The 26785-nt window shown below is 44.7% G+C and overlaps 1 protein-coding gene across 5 annotated transcripts in view; it reads right to left on the bottom strand.

Annotated features, from left to right (window-relative positions):
• Nucleotides 1-26785, bottom strand: part of LOC122539772 (protein AF-10-like) — a 185326-nt gene that overhangs the window by 58398 nt on the left and 100143 nt on the right. For all 5 annotated transcript variants that reach the window (XM_043674818.2, XM_043674817.2, XM_043674821.2 and 2 more), the window contains one exon: nt 10825-11400. In XM_043674818.2, the coding sequence (XP_043530753.2) occupies nt 10825-11400 (576 nt within the window). The remainder of the gene's footprint in view (nt 1-10824; nt 11401-26785) is intronic.

Raw genomic sequence — 26785 nt, 5'->3', positions numbered from 1 at the left:
CACCTCCAACACTAAAAACACCTTAAAAACAAACAATCTTAAAACAGTCACAATTTTTTCCAATCCTCCATCTTGGATTAATTACCCAAAACCCTTTCTAACAGTGCAATGCTCTCTTTGCACTACAGTGGAGGATTGGACTTAATTTTTGTTCTCCAGTCCAGAGCCACATAATAAAGCTTTGTTGCACTCTGGTTCCAAGAGAGAAAGAAAGACAGGATTAACAATTGCTCTCAGATTAGAGCAGGAAGGTAGAATTTATTCATTTGGGGGTGGAAATATTACATTTTAAATCGTTTCCGTCATGTCCATTGGTGAGACAGATTAATAGGAAGAATACAGAAACAGAAATGGTCTTTGAAATCCTTACAGCCAGCACCTACATCCAATTAACTCATGGCTCCTCGGTTATCTTTAATTCCTTTTACCTGCCTTGGGTCCTTAAGCCTCATGACTCTCACTTAATGAAAATGTATTAATTTTAGTTTTCAACTTTTCGCAGGGAGGCCAGTCTCCTTTTCTGTCCAACATTATTCCATGATTTAAAGATTTGATGACCTAACCTTAGCATATTGGTGTGGGCGGGGTCAGGGGAGGGGTTTTGGGTGTCGTGGTGAGCGTTTACAGAGTTCCAGGCATGTTCCATTCTTGATGTCAGACAAGGAGTGCTTCCTGATGTTGACCCTGACAGCCATAGCCTTAACTTCAAGGTTAAGCCTCTTTGTTCAGGACTTCCCCCATCAGAGGAAATAGCTTCTCTCTATCCGCCCTATCATCCTCTTTAATCATCTCCGACTCATTTCCAGTTCATCTGCTGCAGCTTATTTCATAATGTCACTAACCACCGCCCCCCCCCCCCCCCCCCTCCCCCTCCCCCAACCTCCGTCGGTCAATAGGAAGACGGTCACACTGCTCCCAAGAAATACCATGGGTCCAATCAACCTGAACCTCCTGTGGCAGGTGCAAGTTCTGAATAGTCAAAGTAGATCAAAGATTCGCACAGATGGGAGCTTTAACCAACCATCTGTGGGAGGAACAAAGACCCGAAACAGCACACCTATCCTCCAGGATCAGGATTAGAGAGAAGAAAGTAAAAATAACTGTCCCCTTTCCTGTTTCACGACTGCCAGACTCGAGCTCTGGAAAACCCATATAAACATGAAATACAGAACAGAAAGAGACCGGAAATTTTGACACGTTCCTAACTGTCATCAACCCAAGGACTAGCCACCATCCTTGCTTACCCATTGCCCTAACTCTCGTCAGACTGTACTTCACTGACTCTTTAAATACGGTGCTCAAAGATGTTGCAGAAAGGTTGCTGAAAGTGATAACAAAGTAATTTGGATTCCTTGAGCATAAATCACAAAAAGCTAGCGTCCAAGTTCAACAGGTAATAGGGAAGGCAAAAAGGTGCTGGATCAGTTTGTACAGACTGGTCGGTGGCTCAGTGGTTAGCACTGCCACCTCACAGCGCAGGGACCCAGGTTTGATTCTAGCCTCGGGCGACTGTCTGTGTGGAGTTTGTACATTCTCCTTTTCTCTGCATGGGTTTCCTCCGGGTGCTCCGGTTTCCTCTCACAGTTCAAAGATATGCAGGTTAGGTGATTTGGCCGTTCTAAATTGCCCATAGTGTTAGGTGCATTAGTCAGAGGGAAATGGGTCAGGGTGGATTACTCTTCCACCCTGAATTGTTGGGCTGAAGGGCCTGTTTCCACTCTGTAGGAATTCTAATCTAAAAAAAGTTTAGATGTTTAAAGATAATAAAGTTGCCATAGTCCTACAGGCTGCTTTCTCTCAGCTTTAAATGGAGGGTCACGATGCCTCAGGTGAGGATAGGGGTTAAGAAAGAGTGGTAACCTTAGCTGATGTGGGAATTGAACCCATGCTGTGAGACCAGCTGTCCAGCCAACTGAGCTATCTGACTCCCTTAAGGATAATATAATTGAGCTGTTTAAGATGATTAAAGCAGTCAATGGAGGTAAATTATTTCCTCCAATGGTAAAGTCCTGGACAAGGAGGAAGAACCTTCAAGTTAGATTACTCAGGGCTCACGTCATGAAGCATTTCTTCAAATACCAGGTGGAGAAAATCCGAGATTCTTTCCCTCCCAAAACAACTTCCGAGGCCAGAAGTTAATTGAGAACTTTAAAACAGAGGTGGACAAAGTTTTGTAAAGTAAGGATATTAAAGAATACTGAAGCAAGTTGGATAAAACAGAATCAAGGTGCAGACCAGCCACGACTTAACTGAATGAAGACTGAATGGCCTTTTACTGTCTCGGTTTTTTTCGAACTTTAACAGAAATAACAAATATTGTCCTGATGATATTAAGCTTTGGCAATTTTTGTCTCTCTTTTCAAGTTGTGGATTATGAAGTGACTGTTTTATTTTGAAACTGGCCTTTCAGTTTATCATTGTTAAAACTGCACTGGTCTTCCACTGGATTGACTTGTTGCTATGGTAACAGGGAAGGCCATTTTAAGCCCTCTCTGTAACTACATATTCTTCCCCAACTCGCTCTGGGATGACACAGGTTTTTTTATACTCAGCAGGGGAAGGGGGGGCTGGAGTTGCGTAGAGGTGGGGGTTGTGCAATATACAAGTTTTGCCTGGTGGTTCCAAACAAGCTTCTTAAACACCACGCCACCGCAATTAAAGGTCAAGTTACAAAAGAGGCTTCCGTCTCCTCTCGATCAAACTGCGTTCAATGAACTGCCCCTCACGTCTGCCAGAAATACAAAGCAATCAATCGTCACTCAGAGCCTTGAAACTCAGTCATCATACTAGTCTGTAAAAAAAAAATGCACTCTGATTCTGGCTGTCTCTAAGTGCTGATGAAACAGTGAGTGAAATGAAAAGTAACTGAAGATAGATTCACGGTGCCCAACAGCACTAAGGTTGGAAAGAGGAACAAAGGAGATACATCAAAAGACAGACACTGGGTGACGAGTAAGGTTGGATTTTGAAAGGCTGCAGACAGTCAAAGAGACTAGGTCCAAATTCCAGGTATGCCTCCCCACACCCCTCTAACTTAGTGCACTTTAAAAGCACCTACCTGACTGAACTCTTGGTCACTGTGTTTAGCATATTTTTCACATCAGGTATCCTTCTTAGATGACATTCACTGGAGTTGATAAGAATGAGGGAAGGCTCTCATAGAAACCGATAAAATTCGAACAGGACCAGATGACTAGGGAGTCTAGAATCAGGAGTCACAGTCCAAGAATACAGGGTCGGCTGTTTAAGATGAAATGACAGAAAATTTCTTCACCCAGAAAGTGGTGAGCCTGTGGAACACTCTGCCACAAGTAGCCGATGAGGCTAAGAATTTGAACATTCGCAAGGAGGAGATATCATTCTTTAGGGCTAGAGGGGTCAAAGGGAATGGGGAGAATGCAGGACCAGCCATAATCTTAATGAATGGTGGTGCAGGTTCAAAGGGCTGAATGGCCTCCTCCTGGTTTTCAAAAAATGTTTCAGGTGCTATACATGTTGTCAGTGATGGCTCAGTTGGAAGCTGTCATTTCTAATCTGTAAGGGGGTTCAGAAAAGATTTACAAAGATGTTGCCAGGTTGGAGTTGCCAGGCAACTATTAGGAAGAGGCTGAATAGGTTGGGGCTGTTTTCCCTGGAGCGTCTAAGGCTGAGGGGTGACCTTATAGAGGTTTATAAGATCCTGAGGGGCATGGATAGAATAAATAAACATGGTCTATTCCCTGGGGTGGGGGTGTCCAGAACTAGAGGGCATAGGTTTAGGGCGAGAGGGGAACAACATAAGAAGGGACCTAAGGGGCAACTTTTTCACACAGAGGGTGGTGCGTGTATGGAATGATCTGCCAGAGGATGTGGTGGAGGCTGGTACAATTATAGCATTTAAAAGGCATATGGATGGGTATATGAATAGGAAGGAATTAGACGGATATGGGCCAAGTGCTAGCAAATGGGACTAGATTAGGTTAGGATATCTGGTTGGCATGGACGAGTTGGACCGAAGGGTCTGTTTCCGTGCTGTACATCTCTATGACTCCATGACATGGGTTCACGTCCCACTCCAGAAGTGAAACAATGCCATGGGGTTACATTGGATAAAACGTTAAATCAAAACCTCAACTGCCTTGTCCCAGTGTAAAAGATCCTTTGGCCCTATTTTAAAGAACAGGGAGACCATTCATCCCAATATTTTTCCCTCAAACTACACCAGAAAGATAGATCCTGTGGTCATTACTTTTTTCCCAGTTTGTGGAAGATTGCTGTATACAAACTGACTGCTGCCTTTCCTCGGTTTCCATAGAAACTACACTTCAAATAGGACAATGGGCCAAACGGCCTCTTTCTCACTCGATGATAGATGGCAAGGAGGCAGCAGGAGAGGAAGTGTTTGGGCTCTGTGCCTGTACTCTGCTGCTCCCGCTTTGGGCAACATTTGTTCTTTTTTTAAGTTTTGTTTCTTCATTTGTCTTCTGTAACAAAGTTCACTTTTTTCTTATTTTCTGTGGCTGCGGTGGAGGACGGTGGTTGCGAGGGCAGTGTGGTGGATCCAGATATCTGCTCCTCATGGCCATACTTTATCGATGGGTGGGTCTGGTCCATTCCTCCTGGTTGCGGGGCGGTGGTTTCAGCGGGGGCTGGAGTGGCGGCAGCACGCTGGTTCTGGTCCATTTCCTTGTGGCTATGGCAGCAATATGGCGGTTATGGGCAGCGACTGAAGCGACGACAGCTTCAGCACGGGCAACTTTTTGGTCTGCTCTGTCCCTCCTTGCTACGGAGGCGATGGAGTGGCTTTGCTGTCAGTATTGGCAGCTTGTTGGGTCTGGTGCGGATCAGAAATCCTTTCTTTGCTGGCCTCAGGGATGGCTTCAGTGACAGCAGCTCATAGCCACTCCAGAAATCCAGGAGTCATGCAGGGAACACAAGATGACCTTTGCCCTTTGCCTCCTTTTTCTTCTTCTTACAGTTCTCTAATAAAATGGCACTAAATCGTGGCAATGTAGACACATCTCACTGCATTTTCATAAATATAAGTGATGATAGATTGCTATTCTATTTTATTATAAAGGAATTCTATGACAATCTATTTGGTGGGCATTGTCCTGTCCAATATTTAATCCCTTAGCCAATGAAGAAATCCTTTGATCTGCTTCAAAATAATGCCAGAGGGTCAACCTGAAAGGGAGACAGGACCTTAGGTTAACATGTTACTTGAAAGATGGCACCTCTGACTGTGAAGCACACCCTCAGTACGGCTGTCAATTGTCTTGCCTTAACTGTCCTGATTTTTGTGCTCAAGTTCTGAAATCACAACCTCCACTTCATGGGGGGAAAGAGTGCTTCCCATTATGGCACAACCTATTTTAACAGATCTTTGCAAACGCAGGTTATTAACTTACTGCTTTCATTTGTTTCTGAGAATTTCCACTTTCACATGTTATAACCTTCGCACTCCTTGAGCTGCTCAAGCCCCAACATCTGGAATTCCCTAAACCTTTCCACTTCTTCCACTTTCAAAATGCCAATCTCTTCATCACATCTCCTAATAAAGCTTGGTGGCAACTTTCATTTGATAACATTCTGGAGAGGTTCCTTCAGACATTTTACCCCATTAAATACATTATATAAATGCAAGTTCTTGCTATATCTATCTGAATAACATCATGGCATGTTATTATGTTAACAGCATTCTATAGTTTCAATATACAATGTATTTCTCCCTGAATTCTGTGCCATGCCAAATACATTTTCTAATGCTGTGCATTCCTTGGTATATTGTATTATCTTTCTAGCTTCACATTCTGCCCACATAACACAATGAGAAGCTATAGATTTACTTGCCTGTAACTCAGCTGGTCAGCTGAATGAATTAACACAACATTGTTCTTAGACACTAGTACCCAGTACCTAACCAGTTATATAAACTGAAACAGGGCTGCAGCTGTCTGAGTGCTCGGAAAGTAACCCTTTGTTGACTGGATTGCATTTTGCCACAACATCCCATGGGTTACAGTGGGGAAGGGGGACGGGGTTTGATGGTGCTGGCAAATGAGCCACATTAGAATTCAGGCATTTGGGCTCCATTTCAGAGTCTCAGGTCTGGTTCATATCAAAGAGTTCATGTCGAACAGCAAATCAGAGTGTAAGCTATGGAAACACTGATCATAATCTTTCAATCTCCCTTAGAATCCGGAGTGCTGTCAGAGGACTGGAGAGTTGCAAACACTACATCCTTGTTCACAAAAGGGTGCAAGAACAATTGCAGATCAGTCAGCTTAACGTTAGTCATGGAAAAACATCTAGAAACAATAATTCAGGACAGAGTTAATAACCACAGGGGCACACGTGGGTTAGCTAAAGAGAGCCAGTGTGAAGTTCTTAATGGAAAAACCACAATCAACCAACTTGTTAGAGTTTTCTGAAGAGTGAACAGAGGGGTTTGATGAGGGCAATTCTGCTGATGTGTTGCACATGGATTTCCAAAAGGTGCTTTTGTGCCACACAACACACTGGAGAAATTTTATAGCACGTGGATTAAAAAAAAAAGAGACAAAGCAACGCGTATTTATAACTTACTGAGCAACAGGAAATACAGAACTCCTCATGGACAATATTTTAGGGCTTGAGGCAGTTTCATAGTGGAGTTTTGGAACCTTTTCCTAACATATATTTATAGGAGTCACACAGCATGGAAACAGATCCTTCAGTCCAACTCGTCCATACAGATGAAGTTTCCCAAATAAACCTGTCCCAGTTGCTTGCAGTTGGCCTATAGTCCTCTAAACCCTGCCTATTCATGAAGCTGTCCAAGTGTCTTTTAAAAGTTGTAACTGTACCTACATTCACAACTTCCTTTGGCAATTCATTCCACACACGCACCACCCTCTGCACAAAAAGTTGCCTCGCAGATTCCTGAAGATCTTTGTCTTCTCACTTTAAGAATATGTCCCCTAGTTTTGAATTCCTCCACCCTTGGGAAATGACCTTTACTCTTCACCTTATCTATGCCCCTCATTATTTTATAAACCTCCATAAGGTCAGCCCTCGGTCTCCTATGCTCCAGTGAAAAAAGGTCCCAGCCTATCCAGCCTTTCCCTATAATCTTGAGCTTTGTGACAATTTCAGAGTTTATAGATGATATAATTCTTGGAAGCATTATAAATGGTGAGGGAGATGGTGGAAGTGTAAAACTTCAAAAGGACATTTACAAGTTGGTGGCATGGGCAGACAGGGGAGTAGGGGAGAAGTTCAAGGTGGAGAAGTGTAAGAAAGAACCTGGAAATAACAAAGTTTCCTCCTTGAAAAGATGTGCAAGGACAGAGAGATGTGGGTGCATTTGTACATAAAGCATTAAAGGTGGGTCAAGGTTAGGACAGGTCAAGAAATGAGTTAATAATGCATAGAGTATCTGGGGCTTTATTAATAGGAGCACAGAGTAAAACAGGAAGGAATCATAGAATCTCTACAGGGTGGAAACAGGCCATTTGGCCGCCATTTCCACAGAGTTTTACAAGAATGATTCCAAGGATGGGAAATTTCAGAAGCAGAATGGTGGCTCAGTGGTTAGCACTGCTGCCTCAGTGCCAGGGACCCGGGTTTAATTCCAGCCTCAGGAATTCTTCCCAGTTTCCTCTGGGTGCTCTGGTTTCCTCCCACAATCCAAAGATGTGCAGGTTGGGGTGAATTAGATTAGATTACGTTACATTAGATTAGATTACGTTACAGTGTGGAAACAGGCTCTTCGGCCCAACAAGTCCATACCGACCCGCCGAAGCGCAACCCATCCATACCCCTACATTTACCCCTTACCTAACACTACGGGCAATTTAGCATGGCCAATTCACCTGACCTGCACATCTTTGGACTGTGGGAGGAAACTGGAGCACCTGGAGGAAACCCACACAGACATGGAGAGAATGTGCAAACTCCACACAGTCAGTCGCCTGAGATGGGAATTGAACCCGAATCTCTAGCGCTGCGAGGCAACAGTGCTAACCACTGTGCCACCGTGCCGCCCACAATTGGCTATGCTAAATTGCCCATAGTGTTCATGGATATGTAGGTTAGGTACATTCATCATGGGAACTATGCAGCAATAGGATGGGGGGGTAGGGCTGGGTGGGATACCATTCGGAGGGTCAGTGTGGACTTGTTGGGCCAAATGGCCTGTATCCACATTGTACGGATTCTTGGTCATTCTAAGATGAATTTAAGAAGTTATGACTGCCTTCTCCTCTCCAAGGAAAACAAAGAGGAAATTTGATAGACAGTTTGAAAACCATGAGGCATCTGGCTAGAGCAGATAGGGGAAAAAAAATTTGCCACTTGTAAAGGATTGAAAATAGGAAGGCAGAGAAATAAAGAAATTTGCAAAAGAAGCAAATGTGATGAAAGATCCCTTTCACACAGTGAATGGTTCAGTTGTAAGAGTGAAGCAGATAGGTGGGAAGAAGATGGATAGGTGGGAAGGAGATGGACAGGTAGGACAGATCAAGAGGGTGGTGCACCCTCCCCACCCACCTATCACTATTACACCCCCACTTGCATCGACCTATTGTCTTCCCAGGTACCTTCCTCCCTGCCCCACCCACCTATTTATCTCTCAGCCCCCTTCCCCCTCCACATTCCTGATGAAGGGCTTATCTCCGAAACATCGACTCTCCTGCTCCTCGGATGCTGCCTGACTTGCTATGTTTTTCCAGCCCCTATTGGTTGATATCTGTGCTGTAAATCCTATGCAACATGGATAAATGTCAGAGTTTCTGGTCCCCATCCCCGTTCTCCCCCCACCCCTGCGATCTTATGGCCTATATGTATCGCTCAGTCAACTTCACACACAAAAAAATCTGATTATGACCACATTGTTGTCTGAGTGAGCTATTCTGTCCACACCAACTGCCAGGTTTCCTATATTACAACAGTGGCTACACTTCAACACAACTTAATTGGCTCTAACACACTTTAGAACATCCTATAGTGATGAAAATGCAACTATTTCTTTCTGCTGTGCTTTGGATCTGCTAGCACTAAGATTGTAACGCAGGACTGTGAATGCCCTCATCAGTTAATGTAGAACCGCTGAAGACAGGAAGGACTTCTGAAGGAAAGAGGATTGATGAGGGCAGAGCGGTAGATGTGATTTATATGGACTTCAGTAAGGCGTTCAACAAGGTTCCCCATGGGAGACTGGTTAGCAAGGTTAGATCTCAAGGAGTACAGGGAGAACTAGCCATTTGGATACAGAACTGGCTCAAAGGTAGAAGACAGAGGGTGGTGGCGGAGCGTTGTTTTTCAGACTAGAGGCCTGTGACCAGTGGAGTGCCACAAGGATCGGTGCTGGGTCTTCTACTTTTCGTCATTTATATAAATGATTTGGATGCAAGCATAAGAGGTATGGTTAGTAAGTTTGCAGATGACACCAAAATTGGAGATGTAGTGGACAGCAAAGAAGGTTACCTCAGATTACAACGGGATCTTGATCAGATGGGCTAATGGGCTGAGAAGTGGCAAATGGAGTTTAATTTAAATAAATGTGAGGTGCTGCATTTTGGGAAAGCAAATCTTAGCAGGACTTATACACTTAATGGTAAGGTCCGAGGGAGTGTTGCTGAACAAAGAGACCTTGGAGTGCAGGTTCATAGTTCCTTGAAAGTGGAGTCGCAGATAGGTAGGATAGTGAAGGCGGCGTTTAGTGTGCTTTCCTTTATTGGTCAGAGTGTTGAGTACAAGAGTTGGGAGGTCATGTTGCGGCTGTACAGGAAATTGGTTAGGCCACTGTTGGAATATTGTGTGCAATTCTGGTCTCCATCCTATTGGAGAGATGTTGTGAAACTTGAAAGGGTTCAGAGAAGATTTACAAGGATGTTGCCAGGGTTGGAGGATTTGAGCTATAGGAAAAGGCTGAACAGGCTGGGGCTGTTTTCCCTGGAGCGGCAGTGGCTGAGGGGTGACCTTATAGAGGTTTACAAAATTACGAGGGGCATAGATAGGATAAATAGACAAAGTCTTTTCCCTGGGGTGGGGGAGTCCAAAACTTTAGGGCATAGGTTTAGGGTGAGAGGGGAAAGATATAAAAGAGACCTAAGGGGCAACCTTTTCACTTAGTGGGTAGTACGTGTATGGAATGAGCTGCCAGAGGATGTGGTGGAGGCTGGTGCAATTGCAACATTTCAAAGGCATTTGGATGGGTATATGAATAGGAAGGGCTTGGAGGGATATGGGCCGGGTGCTGGCAGGTGGGGGTAGATTAGGTTGGGATATCTGGTCGGCATGGACATGTTGGACCGAAGGGTCTGTTTCCATGCTGTACATCTCTATGACTCTATCACTTTCAGTGCCGTCAATCTGAGCTGGACATAATCCCCAAAATGCACCACTTGGCAGCACCCTGCCTCACCTAGCCCACTTGACCAGATGTTAGCATTTCATGACTAGCTTTAAAACTAATTCTGAAGGTAATGATTCACAATATGTGGGCCACGACTATTCACTGGTAAGCTCACTCAAACACTCACCCTTTATATAAGAGCCCGAACAATGTCTAGGCTTTGACTCAGGGAGCATCATCCTCCAATCTGATCATTGTATTGAAGTGAATCAAAGCAATGACAAGGGGGCTTTTAGCTGGATTTCTCTCCTCTCTAACCCATGGGGATATTTTGTCATAAAGCTGCGAGATTGTGTTTTAATCAGTATAGACCAGGCAAGATCATACTGTCATGCTTTATTTACCCATTGAACCAACTGGGGGAGCTGTAGTAACATTCATCTGAAAGAAAATAAAACTGAATGGGCTTCACCACAGAAAGTAATAAAAGATTAGCATTTAGGTACCTGAACCCAGAAGCGAAGGTTCTATAGACAGACTCGGGATGGCTCCACTGTAACTTGTTGACGATGTTAACTTCGGGAGTGCGGGGCTAGTGATGCATCCACTCAGGTCAGTTGCTGATGACGTGATGAGGGAGATAGGGATGGCGAGACTTGGGCTGCTCTCGTTCTTGCTCCCTTTGGGCCTCCCCCTTCCATGTTTGCTCTTCTTGCTAGCCTTGTGCCTCTTCTCCTTCACCGTCTCTTCCTCTTCCGTCCCAACTACCGGCTGCGGCCTCTTGTAACCGGTTCCCCCGCTCGAAGGGCCACCCATCCCACCGGAAGTCCTGAAGTCCGTGGGGGAGCTTTCGGGCGGCTTCTTCGGGGCCGGAGGGGCAGAGCTGAAGCGGATCAAAGAGTTGAAGCTCGACAGAGTCCCCTCAGCCGCAAAAACGTCCCCTTTTGCTGTGTCGTAGGAGGCCGGACTCTGCGAGGAACTGCGACCCACTGAGTAGGTGTCCCCTCGCAGGTCAGGCTTGCTGAATATTCCACCCTCCTGGGAGGGCTGCAGTGAACTGCTGGAGGTGCTCAGGAGACTGCCTGCAAGAGAATCACGAACACAGAATTGTTAAGGAGAGTACTTCCAGCATTCCTTTTACATAGTCATTTCAGATTTTTCAGCATTTTGCGCTTGCACAATTTTTGTTTTAAGACTGATGCACAAGGTTAGCATACAGCAAACAACCTATAAGCTTCCTGTGATCTAATCTCAGCCCTCCTCTTCCTGCATTTTGTCAGCAAAAATCCATCACCTTCCATTTATAAACGAGGGCCATTTTTCTTCCAAGCGTACAGTTTGTGTTTCACTCACACTGTGGTCATTAAAGCAGTTTATTAATGTCCCATTCTCACCTTAAAACACATGCTAATCTCTAACTGTTTGTCTAAGTGGATCACTTTAGCACCTCATTACTGGCAATTATCAGCGCCCAGCTATTCGAAGTGTCACCTCATGCTTTTAAGAGCTTTCAATCATTTTAAATGGAGCTATTAATGTAAATATAATTTCTCTCAATAAAATGTGTGTTAAAACCGACAGAACACCCCTTTGTATGCCTATTCCAGGCTTTTCTGATATGTTAAAACTGCTAGATGATTGACTGGAGACACTGCGCAGAATTTTTCACTCAGTTAGAGCAGCTACTGTATTTTCATGCAGTCCCAGTTTTATACAAGAGAAGGTGCTAGAAATATTTTGAAATATTTCCGCTGAGGCAACAGGAGTGTCACTAAACAAAGCTGCAGTGATATGTACAAATGTTCAAAACTACTGAACAGCCACAGGAGGACTTGCTGAAATGAAGTTACTTCTGAAAGGAAGGGACTGAGCAAGAGTCTTCATTCTTGAGGTCTGCAGTAATTTAAATTTTAAAGCACCCACATCTGCAGTAACTGAAAGGGGCTCACTTGTGCTTGGTTTTCACTGACATTTATGGGCTGTTGTAGGGCAACAAATAGAGGGAAAGAAGTGAAGAAAAACTTGCAATTAAATTGTGTCTTACATAGCCACCAGACTCTCAAAGTACTTTCCTGCCAATTAAGTATCTTTGGCATGTTGCCACTTTTCCAATGTAGAAACTATGGCAGCCAATTTCACACAGCAAGCTCCCACAAACAGCAATGTGATAGAAAACAAGATATTATCTGCTTGTGCCATGTTAATTAAGGGACAAATAATGACCAGCTCACTAAGGTAGCAAAAACAGAAATTGCTGGAAAAGCTCAGCAGATCTGGCAACATCTGTGGAGAGAAATTAGAATTAACATTTTGGATTGGATCTCAGAACTACTCTGAGGAAGGGTCATTGGACTCGAAACGTTAATGCTGATTTCTCTCCACAGATGCTGCCAGAACTGCTGAGCTTTTCCAGCAGTTTTTGTTTTACTTTCTGATTTACAGCATCCGCAGTTCTTTCGGTTTTTGTTCCTCATAACACATCTTAGTACAAGCCATGAGGTTTGTACTTACTGGCTGGAGGATTTGAAACGAAAACCTTGTGAACAAGAGCTGAACTGTAGCTGACCAAACATTGGAATTTTATCCAGGAGATTGCGGGGGCAGTTTAAGGATTTAATTGGGTAAATATAGAGAACCCAAATCCTCTGGTGGGGGACATCCAAAACAAATCCATGAGCTTCGCACAGTCAGGAAGAAGATATCACATCCAGCGTTAGACACAGCCCCAGCGAGTATATCATTCACGGAATTTGGAAGTAACGTGGGAATTCAGTGCAGAGGGGAAGAGATGAATTTTGCTTGCTTTTATTTTGGCTCATAGTTTGTAAAGTTTTTTTTTGAAAAACAGAATAACTTGAAGCCCAGGATCAGGGGCCTAACACAGGAGTGTGACATCACAGGTAAACCAAGTTCATTGGTTTGTGGTAGCTATTAATTGTCTGTTAAAGGTTACTTTCAGATTGAAAGTAAATAGGGGAAATATTAACAGGAAACAAACCAAAAGACCAGCACAAAATTTTTAAAAATCAAATGAAGAACTAAGAAGTGAGGATAGAGACGCCTGAGCAGGCCATGTGTTGTAACTGCATGATATGGGAGCGGATGGGCTCCATTGTGGTTTATAGCGACCACATCTGTAGCAAGTGTTGGGATTCCTTGAGGAACTCCAGCTCAAAATTGAGAGCTGGAGTCTGAGCTTTGAACATTGCGACACATCAGGGAGGGGGAGAGTTACCCGGACGCTGTGTTTCAGGAGGTGGTCACACCCCTTACGTTAACTATCTCTAATTTGGTCAGTAGTCAGGGACAGGAGGGTGTGACTATCAGCGAGGCAGACACAGGGATCTAAGAGGTACTGCTGAAGGAGCCTCAACTCTTGAGCTTGTCTAACAGGTTTGAGATTCTTACTCGCTGCGTGGATGAGAGTGGCTGTTGGAAGGAGGAGGAGCAAACTGATCATAGCGCGGCGGTACAGGGAGACATTCAAGACAGGGCACAAAAGAAAAATGTACTTGTAATCACAGATAGTATAGTCAGGGGAATAGGTACTTTTCTCTGTGGCCAGGATCAACAGCCCCGAAGGATGTGCTATCTACCTGGTGCCCGGGTTCAGGATATCTGGGTTGCAGAGGAATTTGGAATGGAAGGGGAAAGCTGCAGTTTCTGTCTGAATCATTGAATCTGTACAGTATGGAAATAGGCCCTTCGGCCCAACAAGTCCACACCAGCCCTCTGTAGAGTAGCCCACCCAGACCCATTCCCTGAACCTATTACTCTACATTTACCCCTGATGAATGCACCTAACCTACACATCCCTGAACATTATGGGCAATTTAGCATGACCAATTCGCTTAACCTGCACATCTTTGGATTATGGGGGGAACCGGAGGAAACCCACACAGACACTGAGAGAACATACAAACTCCACACAGACAGTCACCTGAGGGTGGAAATGAACCTGGGTCTCTGGTGCTGTGAGGCAGCAATGCTGACCACTAATCCACCGTGCCACTCTTGTGGTCCACATAGGTTACAATGATACAAGTAGAAAGAGATGGAAATGTGTTGCTGGAGAAGCGCAGCAGGTCAGGCAGCATCTAGGGAACAGGAGAATCGACGTTTCGGGCATTAGCCCTTCTTCAGGAATGGGTCTGGGTGGGCTACTCTACAGAGGGCTGGTGTGGACTTGTTGGGTTTCAGGGCTAATGCCCGAAACGTCGATTCTCCTGTTCCCTAGATGCTGCCTGACCTGCTGTGCTTCTCCAGCAACACATTTCCATCTCTGATCTCCAGCATCTGCAGACCTCATTTTCTCTACAAGTAGAAAGAGCAAAGAGGTTCTGCTGAGGGAATATTAGCAACTAAGGGCTAAAGTATAAAGCAGAACCAAAAAAGTGGCAAACCCTTGATTACTACTCGGACCATAAGCTCAGTAGTACTGGGTTGACAAGAATAAAGAGATAAACATGCGGTTTCACCTGAATAAGGAGCAGCGCTCCGAAAGCTTGTGATTTTAAATAAATCTGTTGGATTATAACCTGGTGTTGTGGGACTTCTGACTTTGTCCACCCCCAGTCCAACACCAGCAACTCCACATCATGGCTTCCATGGATGCAGCCTGACCTGCTGTGATTTCCAGCACTTTTTGTTTTCAGTAGAGAGCAGCATCTGCAGTAATTTGCTCCTCCAATGCGGAGGTTCAGACCAGTCGTGAACTGATCAAATGAATGGCAAAGCAGACCCTTGGGTCGGGGGTGGGGGGGGGGGGGGGGGGTGTTAATGTCATTCCTCGTGTTTCTGTCTCAATGCAGTTTATGGAAGCTTGTGTGTGTCCACAATAAAGCACACCACATCGGTCTAGTAGTTACTTAACTGAAAGGCAACATAAAGCATTACGCAAAGTTTCTTGCACAAACTTTGTCAGACTTTTTCCTATTGTTGATAAAATGGCATGCCTTCAATATTTCAAAAGCAGTACATACATTGCCAAGCATTTAAGTTGGCCTGGGAGCATGAAATGAGTTAACTGCCTTCAAATTGAACTCACTACCGGTGCCTACAGGTGCAATAAGTGTCAGGGGAGGGCAGAGAGAGAACATCAAATACGAATGAATTGGATGTTTACACAACAGTGGAGAAACAGAACACTTCCATTTGGTGCAAGGGTTGAGAACCAGAGGACAGCGATTTAAGACGACTGCTACAAGGACCCTGCAACATCAACACAAGGAAAATAAAAAAAGCACAGCAAGTGCTTAGGAATCGGAATGCACTTCCTGAGAGAGAATGGAGACAGATTCAAATGTGGATCTCAAATTTGATTTTGATGTGCACCTGAACAGCAAAAAGAAATTACAGGGGCTATAAGGACAGAACATTTGGACTGGGTGAGTTGCTTTTGTAGAGAGGTTGCACGGAGACGAGAGTGTGGAGCTGGTAAAGAACAGCAGGTCAGACAGCATCCAAGGAGCAGGAGAATCAACATTTCGGGCATATGCCCTTCATCAGGAATAACAGGCTGCCTGACCTGCTGTGCTTTACCAGCTCAACACTCTCGTCTCTGATCTCCAGCATCTGCAGTCCTCACTTTCTGCAAGTGATGGGACCTTTGTTGACATTTTTCTGGTTCCAACAGAAGGCTCAGCAAATGGACAACTCACAAATAGACAACTCAGATTCCAACACTGAGGATTTTCAATTAAGCTTTTAATACATAGAGTCCCTACTGTGTGGAAAGAGGCCATTCAGCCAACTGAGTCCACACGGACCCTCTGAAGAGCATCCCATCCAGATCCAGTCCCCTTACCCTATCGTTGTAACCCTGCATTTATCATTGCTAATACACCTAACCTGCACATCCCTGGACAGGAGAGACAATTTAGCATGGCCAATCCACCAAACCTGCACACCTTTGGATTGTGGGAGGAGACCGGAGCACCCGGAGGAGTCCCACACAGACACTGGAAGAATGTGCAAACTCCACACAGGGTGGAATCGAACCTGGATCCCTGGCCCTGTGAGGCAGCAGTACTAACCACTGAGACACCGTGCCACCCATTATGGGGAAGTGAAATTAGAAGGTTTCCATGGAAAAGTAATATCAAACTCAAAGACAAGTGTCTTTCTTGACAATCTCAAAGTGTCATAAACAAGCAGGCCATTCAGCCCATCTAGTCTGTGTTGGTGCCTATGCACCTCATAAGACTCTTCCCAACCATCTTCATCTACTGTAGCTCAATCAAAATGTGCTTCCATTCCCTTCTCCCTCGTGTTTACTTTGCTCCTTTTGTTCGGAAGAAACTGACTCGGGAAAGCTTTCATTTGAAAGGACACCAATTCTTTGAGAATACCCGTCGACAAGAGGAAATATGGAAAAGAACCAGAGAAAGGAATCAGAGAAAGGAATGGTAGCAATCTCAAGGCCAAGGACCACACCTGCCAAGTTTGTGGTGGGAGATGTGGCTCCAGGACACAATGACCCACAGAACCCTGGACCAGTGACACGGCATTTCCTGGATGGGCAAACATACTCATTAGTGACCACCTACAGCAGCAAATATTTAGCTTCCCTGAAATTAATTTCTGCTATTTGGCTCCCGCTGTGAGTAGCTGAGGGAGTTCTACAATCACACTAGTCTACTCGATGTTTCTCCTGAATTTCCCAGTGGATCTGTTGGTGATTATTTTATATTTAAAGCCCTTAGTTCCAGTCCTGCTTGGTCAGCAGGAACATCTTCATTACAGCAATTATCTATCCTCTCAAACCCAATGGAAAGATGAGCGATCCAAGACTCCCCGCACCCTGCCTGCCCAACACTTGCTTCTCCTCTAGACAGATGAGACCCAGTTTTTTTTTTAAGATTAGATTAGATTACTTACAGTGTGGAGAAACAGGCCCTTCGGCCCAACAAGTCCACACCAACCTGCCGAAACGCAACCCACCCAGACCCATTCCCCTACATCTACTCCTTCACCTAACACTGCAGGCAATTTAGCCTGGCCAATTCACCTAACCTGCACATTTTTGGATTGTGGGAGGAAACCGGAGCACCCAGAAGAAACCCACGCAGACACGGGGAGAATGTGCAAACTCCACACAGAGAGTCACCTGAGGCAGGAATTGAACCCGGTCTCTGGCGCTGTGAGCAGCAGTGCTAACCACTGTGCCGCCCAGTTTATTTAATCTTTCTTAATAGATAGAACTCCATCATCATTCTAACAAATCTCTCTTTTTGTGTTTCCCCAGAACAGCAGAAAAACAAATCAAATAACTCTGTTTCCCTCAGCTAATACTTTGGCTCTCAAAAGGGCAAGCTGTAAGAGGCATAGGGTAGTCTGCTCTGCCCATTGTGGAATGGCCTGCATACCCCTGGGCTGGACAGGAATACTGATCAGACTTCAATATTTGAGTAGTTTTCAGTCAGACTTGTCAGATAGTAATCAGTAGCAGGATCTCTACTTAATCTCCTCCTTGTCGTTCCCCCACCTCACACCCAACCCCAGCCTCTCGATGTGTCCCCGTGGTGCTCTTATTAAATAAGCCTTCCACAACCAGCTCAGAGGAGATCAGCTAACTCAGCTCACGTTGCAGAGGCAGCTTGGGCTCTCCCTGATCTGTCTGGCTCCCAGTTCATGTCAACTGAGCCATGCAATGCTGCCCGAATGCTTACTGCAAGGAGGACACAGGGTGACTGACAGTAGATTACAAGAGCCTAATCCAATCAAAGGGCTCAGATGGCATCATCGGAGTCCCAAGGGAGGAAGCCTTCAGCCTGTCGGTTCATCTACCGAGTCTCAGACGGGATTACTGTCTGCAGTCCTGACAGACATCTCCAAATGCCTCAGATTATATTGCATTTAAAAGATAACAAGCCTTTCGTCAGTACTGAACCCAAAATACCGTGGCTCTGTTGTGGGGTGGGGCGGACAGGGTGGATGTGCAAATCATAGCAAAGTTTGCATGCTCTCACCCGCTTCAGAATAGTTTTACACCATCGTGCACAGCAAGGTAAGGGGTATAAACAAAAGCAAAGTGCGGCAGAATCTGAATACCTGTTACTGCAATAAAGGTTGCTCAAAAGGTAGTCATCAACCCAAAACATTTGCAAGGTTTCTAGCATAAGCCTTGCCAGCCCTACTCAGTATTTCTGAAATAAAACAGAATTGCGGAGTCCTGAAGAAGGGATATGCAAATAATTCTGTTTCTCTCTCAACAAGATGCTGTCAGACCTGTTGAATTTTTCCTCAGCAATTCCAGTTTTCATTTAGTTTTCTTTCCTTTGTGCTACCTAGTAGCAAATGTTGGCCATTCATCCTCTCCAATCTGTCCTGGCGTTCGATCAGATTGTGAGAGATCTGCATCTTAATTGAAACATATTTCGTTGAAGCTTATAAAATTCTTTGGAGGGCTCTTGTGGTGCAGTGGTAATGTCCATACCTTTGGGCCAGAGATCTTGGTTCAAATTCCATCTACTCCAGAGATACATCATAACATAAAAACGTTCACAAAATTCTTAGAAAGGGGGCATTTGGCACAGCATCAGTGTCCCTAATTTTAGGCTGAAAGAGCTCAGTCTGACCTGAAGGTGTGTCATGACATATCTAAGTGGTAAATAATTATAACATTTTTCGAGGGGTGTCAAGAATAGATGGTGGGAGACAGTTTCCAATGGCCTTCTCTCTCTGCAGGTTGTGAATCTAAGGAATTCTGAATGAGAGACAATTGTGAAGGCTGAGCCAGTGAATATAGTGAATCTAAAAGATATTGGTATCAAAGGTTTATGGCAACAGTGGTGTGCAGGCCAAGATCCTGCTGTATAACAGCACAGGCTTGTGAGGCTGAGAAGCTTACTCCCATCCTATATAGTGTCAGGATTAGAAATCCTGGAAAAATGAGAAGAGAAGAATTTTCTTCCCTCAGAAAATTGTAAATGATTGCACTTCTCTACTCGATGGAGTTCAGTGGATGCTCAGTCATCGAGTTTATATGAGACTGAGATCAATACATTTGTGGACACTAAAAGTACCAAGGGATATCAGAATAGGGAGGAATGGTGGTGTTGAGGTCCAAAAGTAGCCATAACTTTGTTGAATGCTGCATCAGGCTGGAGGGGATGAATGGTCTAATCCAGTACCTACCTCAGAATCCTAGCATTAGTGCAAGCATGCACAGTGGCTCAATGGTTAGCACCGCTGCCTCAGAGTGCCAGGGACCTAGGTGTACTTCCTCCCTCTGGTGACCACCTGTATGGAGTTTGCACATTCTCCCAGTGTCTACATGGGTTCCTTTCCAACAACTTGCCCACCACTGATGTCAGGCCCACCTGTCTATAGTTCCCTGGCTTTTCCTTATCACTTTTCTTAAATAGTGGTACCACGTTTGCCAACCTCCAGTCTTCCAGCACCTCACCTGTGACTATCGATGAGACAAATATCTCAGCAAGGGGCCCAGCAATTATTCCCCCAGCTTCCCACAGAGTTTTAGGGTACATCTGATCAGGCTCTGATCCACTTTTATGCATTTCAAGACATCCAGCACCTCCTCTTCTATAATGTGTCATTTTTCAAGTTGTCACCATCTATTTATCCACAGTCTATATCTTCCATGTCCTTCTCCACAGAATCACTGATGCAAAATACTCGTTTAGTATCTCCACCATCTCCTGCGGCTCCACACATAGGCTACCTTGCTGATCATTGATGGGCCCTATTTTCACCCTAGTTATCCTTTTGTCCTTAATGTATTTATAAAAACCCTTTGGATTCACCTTAACCCTATTTGCCAAAGCTATCTCATGTCCCCTTTTTGCCCTCCTGATTTCCCTCGTAGAACATAGAGCATTACAGCGAAGTACAGGCCCTTCGGCCCTTGATGTTGCGCCGACGTGTGAAACCAACCTGAAGCCCATTTAATCTACACTATTCCATTCTCGTCCATATGCCGATTCCAATGACCATTTAAGTGCCCTTAAAGTTGGCGAGTCTACTGCTGTTGCAGGCAGTACGTTCCACACCCCTACTACTCTCAGAATAAAGAAACGACCTCTGACATCTGTCCTATATCTATCACCCCTCAATTTAAAGCTGTGTCCCCTCGTGCTAGCCATCGCCATCTGAGGAAAAATGTTCTCACTGTTCTCTCTATCTAACCTTCTTGTATGTCTCAATTCAGTCACCTCTCAACCTTCTTCTTCTCTCACAAAAACAGCCTCAAGTCCCTCAGCCTTTCCTCATAGGATCTTCCCTCCATACCAGGCAACATCCAAGTAAATCTCCTCTCAACCCTTTCCAATGCTTCCACATCCTTCCTATAATGTGATGCCCAGAACTGTACGCAATACTCCAAGTGTGGCCGCACCAGTTTTGTACAGCTGCAGCATGATCTCATGGTTCTGAAACTCAATCCTTCTACCAATAAAAGCTAACACAGTGTATGCCTTCTTAACAACCTCATCAACCTGGGTGGCAACTTTCAAGGATCTATGTACCTGGACGCCGAGATCTCTCTGCTCATCTACACTACCAAAAATCTTACCATTAGCCCAGTACTCTGCATTCCTGTTACTCCTTCCAAAGTGAATCACCTTACATTTTTCTGCATTAAACTCCATTTGCCACCTCTCAGCCCAGCTCCGCAGCGTATCCATGTCTCTCTGTAACCAATAACACCCTTCGTCACTATCCACAATTCTACTGACCTTAGTGTCATCCGCAAATTTACTAAACATCCTTCGATGCCCTCATCTGACTCATTTATAAAAATGACAAACAGCAGTGGCCCCAAAACAGACCTTTGTGGTACCCCATTAGTAACTGAACTTCAGGATAAATATTTCCCATCAGCCACAACCCTCTGTCTTCTTTCAACTAGCCAATTTCTGATGCAATATACTTAAGATCCCTATAAGGTGATTATCCCTTTCTTATTTCTCAGTTCAACCCAAATAACTTCCCTGGATGTATTCCCAAGTATATCCTAAGTACAGCTGTAATGCTATCCCTTATCAAAAATGCCACTCTCCCTCCTCTCTTGCGTCCTTTCTATCCTTCCTGTCACTTTTGTATCCTGGAACATTAAGCTGCCAGTCCTGTCCATCCCTGAGCCATGTTTCTGTAATTGCTATGATACCCCAGTCCCATATTCATAACCATGCCCCGAGTTCATCTGCCTTCCCTGTTAGGCCTCATCCATTGAAGTAAATGCAGTTTAATTTATCAATCCTACCTAGTTCTCTGCTTTGTCCCTGCCTGCACTGACTATTTGACTCACACCCTTTCCAACTGTACTAGTCTCAGACTTTCCTCGCCATCTCCCTGGGTCCCACCCCGCCACCTTACTAGTTTAAATCCTCCACAGCAGCTCTAGCAAATCTCTCTGCCAGTATATTAGCCCACTTCAGGATATGAACCTAGAAGGTATAGTTAGTAAGTTTGCAGATGACACCAAAATTGGAGGTGTAGTGGACAGTGAAGAAGGTTACCTCAGATTACAATGGAATATTGATCAGATGGGCCAATGGGCTGAGGAGCGGCAGATGGAGTTTAATTCAGATAAATGCGAGGTGCTGCATTTTGGGAAAGCAAATCAGAGCAGAACTTATCCACCTAATGATAAGATCCTCAGGAGTGCTGCTGAACAAAGAGACCTTGGAGTCCAGATTCATAGCTCCTTGAAAGTAGAGTAGCAGTTAGGTAGGATAGTGAAGGCGGCTTTTGGTATGCAGCCCTTTATTGGTCACAGTATTGAGTACAGGAGTTGGGAGGTCATGTTGTGGCTGTTCAGGACATTGGTTAGGCCACTTTTGGAATATTGTGTGCAACTCTGGTCTCCTACCTTCTGGAAGGATGTTGTGAAACTTGAAAGCATTCAGAAAAGATTTACAAGGATGTTGCCAGGGTTGGAGGATTTGAGCTATAGGGAGAGGTTAAATAGATTGGGGCTGTTTTCCCTGCAGCGTCAAGAGGCTATATAGAGGCTTATAAAATCATGAGGGACATGGATAGGATAAATTGACAAAGTCTTTTCCCTTGCATTGGGGAGTCCATAACTAGAGGGCATACTTTTAGGGTGAGAGGGGCAAGATATAAAAGGGACCTAGGGGCAACGTTTTCCATGCAGATGGTGGTGCGTGCATGGAATGAACAGTGGTGGAGGCTGGTACAACTGCAACATTTAAAAGGCATCTTGATGGGTATATGAATAGGAAGGGTTTAGAGGGATATGGGCTAAGTGTTGGTAAATGGGACTAGATTAGATTAGATTCCCTACAGTATGGAAACAGGCCCTTTGGCCCAACAAATCCACACCGACCCTCCGAAGAATAACCCACCCAGACCCATTTCCCTCTGACTAATGCACCTAACACTATGGGCAATTTAGCATGGCCAATTCACCTGAACTGCACATCTTTGGACTGTGGGAGGAAACTGGAGCACCCAGAGCAAACCCATGCAGACGCAGGAGAATGTGCAAACTCCACATAGACAGTATCCCAAGGCTAGAATTGAACCTGGGTCACTGGCACTGTGAGGCAGCACGGCTAACCACTGAGCCACCGTTCTGCCAACATCCTTCGTCACTATCCACAATTCTACTGACCTTTGTGTCATCCGCAAATTTAATCATTCATCCTTCTAAGCCCTCATCCAGGTCATTTATAAAAATGACAAACCACCGTGGACCCAAAACAGATCCCTGTGGTACCCCACTAGTAACTGAACTCCAGGATGAATATTTCCCTTCAATCACCACCCTGTTTAGAATATCTGGTCAGCATGGACGAATTGGATCGAAGGGTCTGTTTCCGTGCTGTACATCTCTATGACTCTATGAACTGTGGGAAGAAATGGAAACAAAGATGTACAGGTTAGGTGGAATGGCTATGCTAAATTGTCCATAGTGTGCAGGGATGTGCAAGCTAGGTGTATTAGCCATGGGAAATGTAGGGTTACAGGGATAGGATATGGGGGTTGGGTCTGGGTGAGATGCTCTGCAGAGGTTCAATTTGGACTTGAACTAAATGGCCTGGTCACACTCTGTTTGGAATCTATGATGTGTGCGTTTTCTGTGACTGATATTGCAATTGGAAATTCTTGGGAAATTGAGAGGCTGCTACTATAATGGATTGGTTGCTACCTGTACTTTGTGCTGTCTGGTACCAAAGCAGACAGACTGGATCACTGTGGGTTCCATCTGCAGAATGTACTGAGTTAGTTGATCTCAACCAAGGCAGCACATGAGGTGATCCAATCAACTACAATGCCTTTGTGAAATGTTCATGTCCTAACATTGGCAAAGGATAGGATTTCATTGTGATGTTTACTACAGTCAAAGTTCCATTCACCGCTGAAGAGGACAAACGAGGAATGGCTATTTGGGCCTTGGTTCAGGACAACTGTTACCACGTATGGACTCTGTGTTCTTCAGGTTAGGAGAGATGAACATTGACATTAGCTCAGACTTGCAAATTTTCCAGGGCTAGTGTTTGGTGGTATGTCCTGTACTGTGTCCAGAGCAAGTAAAAAGACTTGCATTCATATTGTGCCTTTCATGAATTCAGGACATTTCAAAATATCTTACTTCCACTGGAGTATGCCTGAATTGTTGGAACATTGGAATCTCTGCAGCCAACGTGCACTCAGTAAACTCCCACAAACAGCGACATGTTAATGACAAGATGCTACTAAACATGGTGAGGATAAACGGGTAATTCCTTGGCTTTTCTTCAAATAGCAGCAGGGGTCTTTTCCATCCACCTCAGACAGGAGACAGAGTCTCAGCTTTAATGAAACCTGAAACCGAAACTGCTGGAGAAACTCAGCAGGTCTGGCAGCATCTGTGGCAAGAGAAACAGAGTTAATGTTTAGAGTCCATTGAGCCTTCTTCAGAACTGTTGAATTTTTCCAGCTGCCTGTGTTTCTGATTTCCAGCAACCGCGGATGGCACCTTGGAACAGTGAAGGATTCTCTCAGTACTGCATTGACATTGCCTGGATTTTTATATTCAAGTTTCCGGGCTGGGGTTTGAACTTGAGACCTGCTGACACAGAGGTACTCTGCTGATTTCCTCGACTTCGCACAAGGTCAGAAGATATTTCTGTATGTGCTGCTCGGAGCTTCCTGTCAAGAGACTGTGGCTTCTCTCAGCTGGGTGGGGAGCGGTGTGACCTTCCATTGCAGTGCATGTGGTTGAGTGACTGCATGCGTGCGACTACATAGTACGGGGGTGTTTGTGTGTGGCTGGCGGAAGGAAGTAAAGAGAATGGTGATATGCATTACTTGTTTCTGGCATTAAATAAGAATGTTAAGCTGCAGTTATATTAGGCATTGGTCAGACTGCATCATGAATACTGGTGTCTAATTCTGATCTTCTTACTTCAGCAAGGATGTAAATGCATTGGAGACGATTCAGAGGAAGGTTACACGACTAGAATTTGTGGGTTGTCTTATGAAAATAGTTTGGCCATCTTAAGGTTGTTTCTACAGAAACAAGGAGAAATTTTGTTTTCACAAGAGGGCAGTGCAATTTTGGAAGATTCTGCCTCAGAAGTCGATGGAGATCACTGAAAATTTTTAAGGCAGACTCAGATTAGTATTATGCAGGGGATTCAAAGGTAGATGGGAACATGAAATACAAAACACAAATAGATCAGTACAATCTTATTCAATGGCAGAGCAATATTGAGGGGCCAAATGGCATGCTTCTGTTCCCAATTCAAATGTTAGTTCAGGAGTGAAGCCCAGATGATAGGATCATGTACAGCTGGAGCCAGTGTTTTATTTTAATTGGTGATTTGGAATTGGAACTCGAGAGTCTGATGTCCATTCACCACCTTCTGAGGACTATGTTATTAAATCAGTTTTCTGTAGACCGTCTTGACTGGTTATTGTACCATCATCAAAACAGAATCGGAGAGTCATCTGCTAACCAAGTCCTGGAACATCCTGGTCAGTAATGGACAGTTTGAGGGACATTATAACAGACATGTAACTTGAGATTGCCACCAATAGATGTAAGGATTTTGTCTAAACTATAAATCAGATTACTGCCTAATAACATATACGTGGTCTACCAATACTATAGGCTGAAATATTAACCCTTTCAACTACCAACCAAATAAACCATAAGAATCATTTCCCCACCTTCTCCAAATGATCAGTCACGATCCTATAGAAAAGCAGAACAGGTTCAAGGGGTTGAACAGCTGACTCCTGTTCCTATTTCTTATGACCCTAGCCACTGGCAATGAAAACAAAACAAGTAGTAGCTTTTGAGACCCTACCAGTGCCACCCCTGCTGCAGAGTGTCCAGCCACATTCACATCTCAATCAGCAGTGACCACTCCCACCTCCATGATGTTCCCCAGCTGCCCGTGCCTCAGCTCATGTGCATCTGCTGCCCTCATCCTTGTTACTTCTCGACTTGACTACACCAGCAATCTCTTGGCCAACCTTCTACCCTCCACCAATGTGCTACCTCAGACTCAAGCCTGGCTCATGTATTCACCCTTGTGTTTGTTGATTTGACTCAATTTTAAAATTCTCACACATGTTTTTAGATGCCTGCATGGCTTTGCCTTCCGCATCATTGTAACCTCCTCCAGCCCCACAACCCCTGCAGATAATCAGATTCCAATTCTCTGCTTGTGAATTCTTGATTTTACTATACCATTGGTAGCTCTATCTTTAACCATTTGGGTACCAAGCTCCAGAATTCCCTCTAAAACCTCTCCACCTCTGAACGTCTCTCTCCTCCTTTAAAACATTCCTTAAAACCTACTCCTTTGATCAAGTTTTTGATCATTCGCCCTAACTTCTCAATGTGTGGTTTGATGTCAGGTTGTGTTTGATAATGTTCGTATGAAGCATCATGGGACCTTGCACGATGGAGAACGAGCTTGGCAAATGCGAACTGTGGCTACTGACATTTACAATTCTCCATCCCTTTATAGGCTGCTGCTGATCACACTCAACCCTTCCACATCGTCAATCTCAATGCCTGCAATTTCCCCTTTCTTCCTCTGGGTCTCTCCAAGGCCTGTTGGACATCAACTATACCTCCCTGAATCCAAACCAAATGGTGAAACCTCCATGCAATAGTGTGTGGTAACATCTTATTCCAATTTGAGACTCATTATTGCCAGGGGCCAATCCTGACCTCTACTGGCACCCTGGTAGCTGGACAATGATAAGGTGGTAGCACACAGGCTGATGTTCCCTCCCTTGCTCCCTATCCCTAGTGAACTCTGGGGCACTGCACCCAATACTACAAGAGTACTCTCACGGAAATCAGTCAATCAATGTGGTGGTTATCTTACTGGTTTGAAAAGTGTGGCACTGGAAAAACACAGCAGGTCAGGCAACATCCAAGGAGCAGGAGAGTTAACATTTTGGGCATAAACCCTTCATCATTCATGATGAAGAGCTTATGCCCGAAACGTCGCCTCTTCTGCTCCTTGGATGCTGCCT

The sequence above is a fragment of the Chiloscyllium plagiosum genome, unplaced genomic scaffold (genome assembly GCF_037043375.1).
Source record: "Chiloscyllium plagiosum isolate Xiang-an unplaced genomic scaffold, Cpla_swu_hap1 HiC_scaffold_32, whole genome shotgun sequence".
In the NCBI taxonomy this organism is placed as follows: Eukaryota; Metazoa; Chordata; class Chondrichthyes; order Orectolobiformes; family Hemiscylliidae; genus Chiloscyllium; species Chiloscyllium plagiosum.
Note: the sequence above shows the minus strand (reverse complement) of the source record. Positions and strands in the feature narration are given on the sequence as shown.